The sequence below is a fragment of the Fusarium tjaetaba genome (genome assembly GCF_013396195.1).
Source record: "Fusarium tjaetaba strain NRRL 66243 chromosome Unknown NRRL66243_c0000434, whole genome shotgun sequence".
Lineage (NCBI taxonomy): Eukaryota > Fungi > Ascomycota > Sordariomycetes > Hypocreales > Nectriaceae > Fusarium > Fusarium tjaetaba.
The window spans coordinates 19,781-29,893 of record NW_023501630.1 but is presented as its reverse complement, the minus strand read 5'-3'; the positions used below and the strand labels follow the sequence as shown (position 1 = coordinate 29,893).

The following is a 10,113-nucleotide window of genomic DNA, read 5'->3' as shown; positions in this document are numbered from 1 at the left end:
GACTGAACTCATCGATCTTTTCCATGAAATTGCCATCAGATTAGACAAGGACTCGGGCAACAGTTACTGACGCCTGAGGCCAGAGATTTGTGCTCTAAAGGCCAACTAGAAGATTTTATTTAGAAGCAGAGACCTGCCTTGGAAGTGAACGAGACAGACTGTAAACTCATGGAAAACTTTATATGAGATACCTTGGTTGGGCATGCATCTTCAAAGATGTGAAGTACTTTGGTCGATAGGCTCCCACTCATAAGCGATCCAAGGAGATCACGGAGAGTGCTGAAGAGATGATAGCTGAGTTTATATCCGGTGGGATATTTAATTTGGGTTGGTCTTGGATGACAGTGAATAAGTCGCAGTTATTGGTGAGTTGCCTTGACACCTTTCAAGTTGTCTCAGCACTGTGTTATATGCCTTAGGCAGATAGGTCTTAGGATGAGTTTAGGATAGGGATATTTTAAAAGGCCGTGTTTATTCGCTATTCCCACTTCTTCCTTCTTCTTTCCTCTACACCTCAAATTATCTCAACAACACATCTCAACACCTGAGGAATTAATATCAACCCCAAAACCATAAGCCTCTTCTGGAAGCCATCGCATTAAAGCTTGCTATGACTTCTGAAGCAATTGACTTGACTGGTGCCTCGCCACTGACAGGTAAGTCAAGTACTTTCTCTTCTACATAAACTAATAAATAGATTAGCAGGCACACCGCCTCCTGTAATAAAAAGAGAACAACCTCTACCACTAGCTACTGTCCCTCGAGAACAGGCATCGACACAGAGCGCCTTCTTTCTGTATGAGAAAGAGTGTCGCCTGGCCTGGATCAAGTACCTGGGCCTCCTGGGAAGGGTCAGACTCCGCGAGGGGGCTGACGGGCACCCATTTTTTCACGGGACGCCCCCTGCGATGCATGAGATCGCGCCAGAAAGACTAGATGTGATCCAGAAACAAGCAATGAGAGACCCTAGGAATTCGCTCATCACCATCAGCAAAGTCTTGAACGTCCTCAGAGACCGGCCCCAGCAGTCCCACATCGCATGGGGCGTTCTCCAGCAAAGGCTATCCGATCCGCGTATTCAAACTAACGCCCCTATCATGAACAGATGTTTGATGTAGGCCATCGAAAATTTCACCAAAGACCGGGACGTTATCAAGCGCTGGGAAGCATTAGGCTCTCGGAACTCCATGCATCTCTTGAACCCCGTCCAGGCGTTGCCCGAGCAGGCTACGGCCTACAAAGAAATCCAACCCTCTATGTTCCGCTTAGTGGGTATTCTGACAAATGAGGAAGACCCGGCCAGTTCCCCAGGCTATGTGCTCCCTATGGCGTCTTTCGAGAGGTCAGTCTGGAAAGGGGAGAAGGCGTTGAATGAGATTGAGCGTCGAAAGTGCGCCGATATGGCGCTGCGATCCCTGCAAAAGTTCATGGATTCACAGAAGAATGAAGAGGTGATCAGCAAGATGATTGAGTTCCAGAAACATTATCAAGCTTTGGCGGCTCTGAGCTCGAAGTGAGCTCGAAGGGCAAGGAAAATGGGATCCGCGAATTGTGTTTACGAAGCGGACAGAAATAGGGGAAGGGATATTTTTGACATGAAGACGAAGAGAGATATTTTGCTACAGTGATGGAACAAGAACGAACAGTTGAGGGATGAAAGAAAGGGCTTATGAAAGTAGTTGAATTGATGATTTGCAACACCACATCTTGATGCTGTGATACAGCCAAAGGTTCTAAATATCTCGTAACACTAGCTAGAGGAGATGGAAATCTTGGACGCCTATCCCAATGACAAAAATATTCAAGCAAATTGAGTAGACCTTTATATTTATTACCTTGATTCAAGGTGTCAGATGTTTTCTTGCACCTTGAGGAAAGGCATCTTCTCCAACGTAACCTCACCATCAAAATAGAGAGCGACTGTCTATTCTCAAGCACTAGGGACAAACTTTAAAGTCCCTGCGCGTCCTCCATCCGGATTTGCCAGAGCGACGTAGGCTCAATAACCTGGCAAGGCAAGTTCAGATGAAAAATGGCGTCTCCATGAGATCTAATGGTCTCTTTAAGACACTCGTGCCTGACTCTAAGCTCCACCGAATGGAGCTTAGCAACATCCTCCCATGCCTCCAGGACCTGTCGACTCACTTCAAGGTCCCAGGTTCCTCGCCAGGTGATATGGGCGTAGTGCTTTGTCCTGGTATAGATGAATCCACAAGCCTCCCCTGTCCCTCCATTCCAGAGGACCATGGTGGTCAGGTTCGGCATTCGCAGTAAGAACTTTGCTGCGGTGATAAGAAGGCTATCAATGCGCTGGTCCTGTCCCTTTATACTCCGAAAGAGAAGACTTGATGTCAGGGAGAGAGATTTCAGGTGATCCCATGTCCATTCTTCCTCGCATGCCTTGAAGAAGTTCATAGCATCGACATAGAATGAGACAGAGAGTTCATCGAGGGTCAGACTTGTCTGAGCGGTGCTCTTGGTGATGCCGACGAAATCGAACTCCGACATATCTTCCGGAGAAATACTGACGTAATTTCCATCTTGAAGGGCGCGCTCTGTGAGGTATTGTTTGGAATCCTGAAATATAGTCAGTCTTTTGAGAGTCTCTGGCATGCCTGTGGAAATAAAAGCCCTCTGCCATGGATCCAGATAGATACTTGTATATTCAAAAGGCCATGGTTCGTAAATGAAATCCGTCAGGCGGCTGAATCTAGACAGAATATATTCGAGTTCCCAAGGCTCAAAGGAATGACGGAATTGCCGACGGATCATGAAACGGGTGACTGCGTTGACCTCGGGAATTCGTCGCAAGTTGGGAGCATACCGCGTGTCGATAGGCCCGAACAGCCGCTCATTTGCGGTGGAAGGTGGAAGTTTTGTCTGGACACCGTTCTCCCAACCGTGTTTGGGGTCGTGCCAGTCACTCTGCGTTGCTTGCATGGGGATGACTGGGTCTCGGGCATAAGGAGCATCGTGCTCGTCATTGAAACGAAAGTTCTTGAACCAGTGCTTCGAGTCACTAGCAGACGACGCGTTGAGTTCCAAGGTCAAAGGGAGTGCCGTGTTCCAAGTGCTGAGAATCATCAAAAGCTTAGAGACCGCATTATTCATAAGACGGTTATTTTCCCAGGGGATGTTGATATCATACTCATCCTCACAAGAAGAACATTCGTATTCGGCCAGATCTACATTGAGATAGATGTGCCTCACGAGATCTCTCTGTCGAACCACTGCTTGCTCAAAATCTTCCAGACACGAGGGTCGGAGGCTCAGTTTGGCCATGTTTCTCGTTCCGATAACGATTTGCCACTCTTTAGACACCGAGGCCAAAGCAGACCAGCGAGGATTTCTCTGATCGACAATCGTGTTTAGAATATTGAGGCGAATCTCTTGTGGCAGATACGACCACCCGAGGCAGCCTGAGCTGCGAAGTCTCATTTTGTGATGTTGGGTTGTTTGGTTAGCCATGATGAGAAGGTACTGGAGGAGCGAGGAGGAAACAAGAGAGCAGTCTGGTAAATCCAGTATTTAAGGGAAAAACTCTTCAGAGTAAAGTTTTGTGTATTAAAGCTAAAGTATTGTGAGGAGTGCTATTGAGTTTCTTGTGAGATAGGGTTCAAAAGTGTAATCTAGAGAAGTGATCAGTTTGACTCTGTTCGAATGTAACATAGTAGTAAGACGAGGCATCTTATTCGCCATCTGAGAACCTCTGGAATATCGTTTCAGGAATCTGCTTGCCATCTAACTTGGTATGGGCATCATCACTTGGGGGCGAGAAATCTTTCCACAAGGCGCAAAAGTATATAGTGGCTATGCTCAGCATAGGCATGATCTTGTTTCGAACAATGAGCGCTCTGGAGAATGACAACTTTTAAAAGGTGATGTCGTGAGCCAGTCTCCTCTCCATGTTGATATCTTAGAACAGAGGGAAAGCAATATGATGGATGAATGAAGAAACATCCGAACGAGGGGCCAGTTCTAGTACAAGGATCATGATCCAAAACGAAGGTCAGACCAGTCAACGTCGACCCTAGAACCGAGCTCTTGGCGAACAACGAGAAAGGATACGACTCGCGAATGCGAAAAACGAGGGTGGATGACGATACGTGATACGCGGACAGTCTCTAGTCAGGCCAGGTCAGCCTAGTAGGGATTGACTCAATTGGTCGAACAAGCAACTAAACAATAAGAGTATTCGCATTGAACAAATCTGCCTAGAAATGATTGTTATACGAGTATAACGCACGTATAATCGTATTGTAGTGAAGCCTGGAAGATTGTAAGGGTTGAGGTTGAGTGCGTGCAGAAATGACGAAGGACCCGATGATCCATCCATTGAATGGATGTTACGTCATTTTATTGTAGTTGGAGTTAGGGGTTCAATTCACCTGAAAAAGGCAAAGAGCTGTCATCAATTCGGCCCCCAGAACCGCTGACCACTGAATCCAACTGTAAAGTAGCACCATATTTGAGTATCTGCCTTACATCCACAAGAAAACAAGAAACAAGTCAAGAGCTCTTGGCTTCTACTACGTCGTTCACTTCCTTCCGCTCCTTATTTCAGGCTTACAACCGCATCCTCTCCCTCCTCTTCTTATCTCCCCTCTTTTGTCTTATCATATCGTCTTGACGACAACGAATCCACGGCATTCGAGACAAGACCGCTTTAGGGCACATTTGCTGTCGTGTCTCACGTTCCCGTCTATTTTTGTCGCTTTTCGTTTCCAATTGTTTCGTCTTCTTCCGCGGGCGCCGAGTTGACACTACTGCCGAAACTCTATCTTCCTCTCCAAGGCGAGGTCGAACAAATCCTCAACATCTACCACGACATCTACGACGATCATACGAATATATACTATACACATTTACGAACATGAGCTCTTCCATAGATCCCCTTCCCAATGGGAATGGTCACGCGGGTGATCATGACCACGTTATACGCCCTCGACCGCGCAAACCGAAACATTCACAGGTCTCAGAGGTTCTTCGCATGTCAACAGCAGAAGATAGCGAGGGACACCTCATGCCCGATAACTTGAGCACAGGAACTGCCAGTGGGTTGACTAGGTATGATTGAACCTCCAAACCATGCGCTCAAGCTAATTGTATACAGTGGTCGTTCCACGCCCGTCCCGGAGAATGCGCCTCCATCCATTAAAGTCCTCTCGACAGTTCGAAAGCAAACCCGTGCAGAGCAACGCCGCCGTATATTTCCCACGATCGAGTTCGCATCGCGTCTTAGTCATTTCGACCCCGAAAGCGATTACCGAGACTTCCATGGCTTCTTCAACCTCTTCTGGATCGGCCTTGCCATCATGGGCATCACCTCAATGCTACGCAACCTCAAAGATACCGGGTTTCCTCTGAGAGTGCAAATATGGGGTCTCTTCACAGTAAAGCTCTGGCATCTTGCCATTGCTGATTTCCTTATGGTCGCAACGACAGCTGTTAGTCTGCCATTGAACCGTGCAGCTCGAAGTGCAAAGCCCGGTAGCTTTCTGTCTTGGGATAAGGGTGGAATAGCTATTCAGAGCATCTACCAAGTTGCTTGGCTTTCGCTTTGGATTGTTGTGCCCTTTCACTTCGAATGGACCTGGACGTCGCAGGTGTTCTTTCTCTTGCATACCATGGTACTACTAATGAAGATGCACTCGTACGCTTTCTACAACGGACATTTGTCGCAGACCGAGAAGCGATTGTACGCTCTCGACAACCCTTTCTCGCCTCACGATCGACGACCGGCCTACCAATATCCATCCACCGACAGTGTCGCTAATGGCGAGGCTACTAGCTCTGGTAGTAAGAAGCGCCGTCGTAACCGTAGCAAGAAGCGACGGCAAGCCAAGCGCAGCAACAGTGATGGAAACAAGAGCAACGAGGAGGTGGATGCTGTCAACAACAACCTTTTAGTACCCAGTCCTGTCGCAAGCGGCAACAACAGTGCCGACGAAGTCGATGAGTTGCGAGAAGATCTTGCCCGTGAGCTTACGAGTCCCATTGGCAACGTCACGTATCCGAACAACCTCACCTGGTCCAATTACATGGACTATCTCCTCTGTCCAACGCTCTGCTACGAGATCGAATACCCTCGAATGCCCCGCATCAACTGGATTAATCTGATTTCCAAGATCATCGCCACTTTTGGTTGCATCTTTCTCTTAACCATTATCTCTGAAGATTTCATTCTTCCCGTTCTTATCGATGCCTCTGAGCGCCTGGATGCTGTTCCCGCAGTATCATCGCTTTCGGAGAAGTCGCTCATCCTAGCGGAGACCATCTCGTGGCTTCTCTTCCCTTTCATGCTCACATTCCTCCTCGTTTTCCTCGTCATCTTCGAATACGTCCTTGGTGCATTCGCGGAAATCACTTGCTTCGCCGATAGACATTTCTACTCTGACTGGTGGAACTCAACCGACTGGATGGAGTTCTCGCGCGAGTGGAACATCCCCGTGTATAGCTTCCTTCGACGACATGTCTACAGTGCCTCTCGACCTCGCATTGGTAGAGGAGCTGCCACGGCGTTGACGTTCCTCATTTCTGCTATTGGCCATGAGATCGTCATGGCGTGTATCACCAAGAAGCTCCGCGGTTACGGCTTCGTGTGTCAGATGCTTCAACTACCCATCGTGATGCTTCAACGTACGCGATGGGTCCGTGGTAAGAAGACCTTGAACAATGTCTGTTTCTGGGCATCGATGGTTCTCGGTCTCAGCATGGTATGCCACCGTCCCCATAATCATGTCATACTGTAACTAACGACTTGACAGATCTGCGCTCTCTACGTTCTCGTGTAGTCAAACCAAGCTCTAGAAGAGTATGCTGGTCATACCGAGCGCTTGTCGCATCTGACATCTGTACAACACCAACCTAGATACATATCCCATCTCAGTTCCGTCTTATGATCCTGTACATATATGGGCTTTTAGAATTGGAAACGGGAAACGGACCAGGTACAAGAAGGAATGGACTGCCTCCACATCCAACAAAGATAGATTATATACCCCCATAGTAGTAAATTTGATTGAGTTATTGCTTCAAATCGTAACATGTCGGGGAGAAAGAATCATCGGACCTTGATTTAGGGTGTCAAAATAAACTTAGTAAAGATATCCTAAACTCATACCAAGTCAACTAACTCAGCAAAAATCATCCTAAACCTGGACTAAGCGGCAAAGGATATCCTAATCTTATACGAAGTTACCTAAGTCTTTTTGTCATTTAGATGAAATTCACAATTCACATCATTCAAGGACGAGACATCATGTTCTATACCATTTCCATTTCGCGTCTACTTCATCTCTCTCGTAATCATAGAGCTATAGAGTTACACCTCGTCCTCCTCTCAAAAGGACTGGGGAATTATGGCAGAATAAGCGGCTGCTCAAATCCGAGAAGCTCGCGTAAAAACCAGAAGACAGAAAAAAGACCTTGTTGCTCATAAAAACCGAAACCCTTCAACTCCATTCATTGACTTTTTGTGGTATCCCATTTAGCATGCGTGGTCATTTAGTCAACCTCCTCCATGGCGCTGTCACCAGTGGCGGCGGCAGGGGCATCGGTGGCGGCCTCAGCCTCAGCAGGGGCAGAGTCATCCTCCTCGATGTTAAGGCCGAGCTGAACAAGCTTGTGGATGCGGTCGGCGAAACCAGCGGGCTCGTCAATGGTGAAGCCAGAGACAAGGAGAGAGGTCTCGAAGAGAAGCTGGACGATGGACTTGACAGTGCGGTCGTTCTCGCCGTCAGTCTCAACCTTCTTCTTGAGCTCCTGGACGATAGGAGACTTGGGGGAGATCTCGAAGGTCTTCTTGGAAGACATGTAGCTGGACATGGATGTGTCACGGAGAGCCTGAGCCTTCATGATACGCTCCATGTTGGCGGACCAACCGAACTGGCCAGTTCGGATAGCGCAAGGAGAGGTGCCGAGCTTGTGAGAGACGACAACCTTCTCGACCTTGTCGCCGAGAACGTTCTTGAGGGCCTTGGCGAGGCTCTCGTACTCCTTCTCCTCAGCCTCACGGGCCTTCTTCTCATCTTCAGTCTCCTCGAGCTCGAAGTCCTTGGTGATGTCGACAAGCTTCTTGCCCTCGAACTCCTTGAGCTGAGTCATGGCGTACTCATCAATGGGGTCAACGAGGAAGAGAACCTCGAAGCCCTTCTCGCGGAGAGCGTCCAGGAAGGGAGACTTGGAGACAGCCTTGATGGACTCACCAGTGATGTAGTACATGTTGTTCTGGTGCTCAGGCATGCGGGTGACGTAGTCGGAGAGGGAGGTAAGCTCATCACCAGACTTGGTGGAGTTGAATCGGAGGAGCTTGGCGAGGATGGAGCGGTTCTGGGAGTCCTCGTGGATACCAAGCTTCAGGTTCTTGGAGAAGGCGCTGTAGAACTTGTCGAACTGCTCCTTGTCCTCAGCGATCTCCTGGAAGAGCTCAAGAGACTTCTTGACGATGTTCTTCTTGATGACCTTCATGATCTTGTTCTGCTGAAGAGTCTCACGAGACAGGTTGAGGGGAAGATCCTCAGAGTCGACAACACCCTTGACGAAGCCGAGCCACTCAGGGATGAGGTCGGTAGCATCGTCAGTGATGAAAACACGTCGGACGTAGAGCTTGATGTTGTTCTTGGTCTTCTTGGTCTCGAAGAGATCGAAGGGAGCGCGCTTGGGAACGAAGAGGATAGCGCGGAACTCGAGCTGACCCTCGACGGAGAAGTGCTTGACAGCAAGGTGGTCCTCCCAGTCGTTGGAGAGGGACTTGTAGAAGGAAGCATACTCCTCTTGGGAGATGTCCTGGGGGTTGCGAGTCCAGATGGGCTTCTGCTTGTTGAGCTCCTCCTCCTCGATCTTGGTCTCCTTGATCTTCTTGGTCTTGGGCTTCTTCTCCTCCTCATCGTCATCGACCTCCTCAATCTTGGGCTTCTTGTCGTCACCCTCCTCGGTGACCTCCTCACCCTCGTCATCAGGGACCTCCTTCTCAGTCTCCTTCTCGACGTGGAGGTAGATGGGGTATGAGATGAACTCGGAGTGCTTCTTGATGACCTCCTTGATCTTGCTCTCGTTCAGGTACTCGGTCTGCTCGTCCTTGAGGTGGAGGATGATAGCAGTACCACGGCCGAGGGGCTCACCTTCGGTGTCCTCGGTGATGGAGAAAGTACCACCAGCGGAAGACTCCCAGACGTACTGCTCGTCATCGTTGTTCTTGGAGATGACACGGACCTGGTCGGCAACGAGGTAGGCTGAGTAGAAACCGACACCGAACTGACCAATCATGGAAACATCGGCGCCAGCAGTTAGTGCCTCCATGAACTGCTTGGTGCCTGATCGGGCGATGGTACCAAGGTTGTTGACAAGGTCCTAGAGTAATGTTAGTATATGACATCTATGCCTGGTTTGACGTGAAAAATAACTTACAGCCTTGGTCATACCAATACCGGTATCCCGGATGGTAAGAGTCTTGTTGGCCTTGTCAGGAATGATGTCGATTCGGAGGTCCTTGCCAGAGTCGAGCTGGCTAGGGTCCGAAAGGGCCTTGTATCGGATCTTGTCTAGGGCATCTGAGGCGTTGGAAACGAGCTCTCGAAGGAAGATCTCCTTGTTTGAGTAGACGGTGTTGATGATGAGGGAGAGCAGCTGAGAAATCTCAGCCTGGAACTCAAAGGTCTCAGACATTTTGTCGGGTATCAAAGGGAATCGTGACTGTTGAGAGAAAAAGAGAGGTATGCGAGAAAAAAGGATGAGAGATGTGTTGTTTGGAAAAGAAGGAAGGTTAAAGAGCTGCAAGAAAAATATGTAGGCGCGGCTGGCCCCTCCTTCCTACCTTCCTTCCATCTGTTTCTGTGATTGTGAAGGTTCCATGAGATTCTACGGCCAAACCCCACCTAGCGCCGCTACCTAAGGTACCTACCTACAGGCAGCTCCCCTCTCCCCCGCCTTCCGCTAGCTCCATCGCTGAGGGACCTACCTTGCCTTGCCTCAGAAGGCAACCAAAGCAACCGTGTCGGTGGCAGACACTGGTACAGTTTGCCTCTGATTCCGTCCCGGTCTGCACCTTTGCGGTCTGCTATGGAACAATCTAGCCCGCTGTACCAGCCTAAGGGATGCAATAAACTTAGACTT

The 10,113-nt window shown here is 49.0% G+C and overlaps 4 protein-coding genes across 4 annotated transcripts; 2 read left to right on the top strand and 2 right to left on the bottom strand.

The window, feature by feature from the left end:
- Positions 1-610: 610 nt before the first annotated feature.
- FTJAE_13544 (uncharacterized protein) lies at positions 611-1,517 on the top strand (the record flags this gene model as incomplete). Its single annotated transcript, XM_037346699.1, has 3 exons — positions 611-656; positions 706-1,074; positions 1,141-1,517. 3 exons carry the CDS (start codon positions 611-613, stop codon positions 1,515-1,517), a joined length of 792 nt encoding a protein of 263 aa, XP_037199442.1.
- A 433-nt stretch (positions 1,518-1,950) lies between these two features.
- FTJAE_13543 (uncharacterized protein) lies at positions 1,951-3,438 on the bottom strand (the record flags this gene model as incomplete). Its single annotated transcript, XM_037346698.1, has 1 exon — positions 1,951-3,438. The coding sequence occupies one exon, from the start codon at positions 3,436-3,438 to the stop codon at positions 1,951-1,953; it is 1,488 nt and encodes a 495-aa protein (XP_037199441.1).
- Positions 3,439-4,873: 1,435 nt separating this feature from the next.
- On the top strand, positions 4,874-6,794 carry FTJAE_13542 (sterol O-acyltransferase; the record flags this gene model as incomplete). The annotated part of the gene is made up of 3 exons (XM_037346697.1): positions 4,874-5,067; positions 5,114-6,716; positions 6,768-6,794. The coding sequence occupies 3 exons, from the start codon at positions 4,874-4,876 to the stop codon at positions 6,792-6,794; spliced, it is 1,824 nt and encodes a 607-aa protein (XP_037199440.1).
- A 712-nt stretch (positions 6,795-7,506) lies between these two features.
- FTJAE_13541 (molecular chaperone) lies at positions 7,507-9,666 on the bottom strand (the record flags this gene model as incomplete). The annotated part of the gene is made up of 2 exons (XM_037346696.1): positions 7,507-9,351; positions 9,409-9,666. 2 exons carry the CDS (start codon positions 9,664-9,666, stop codon positions 7,507-7,509), a joined length of 2,103 nt encoding a protein of 700 aa, XP_037199439.1.
- Between the last annotated feature and the right edge of the window lie 447 nt (positions 9,667-10,113).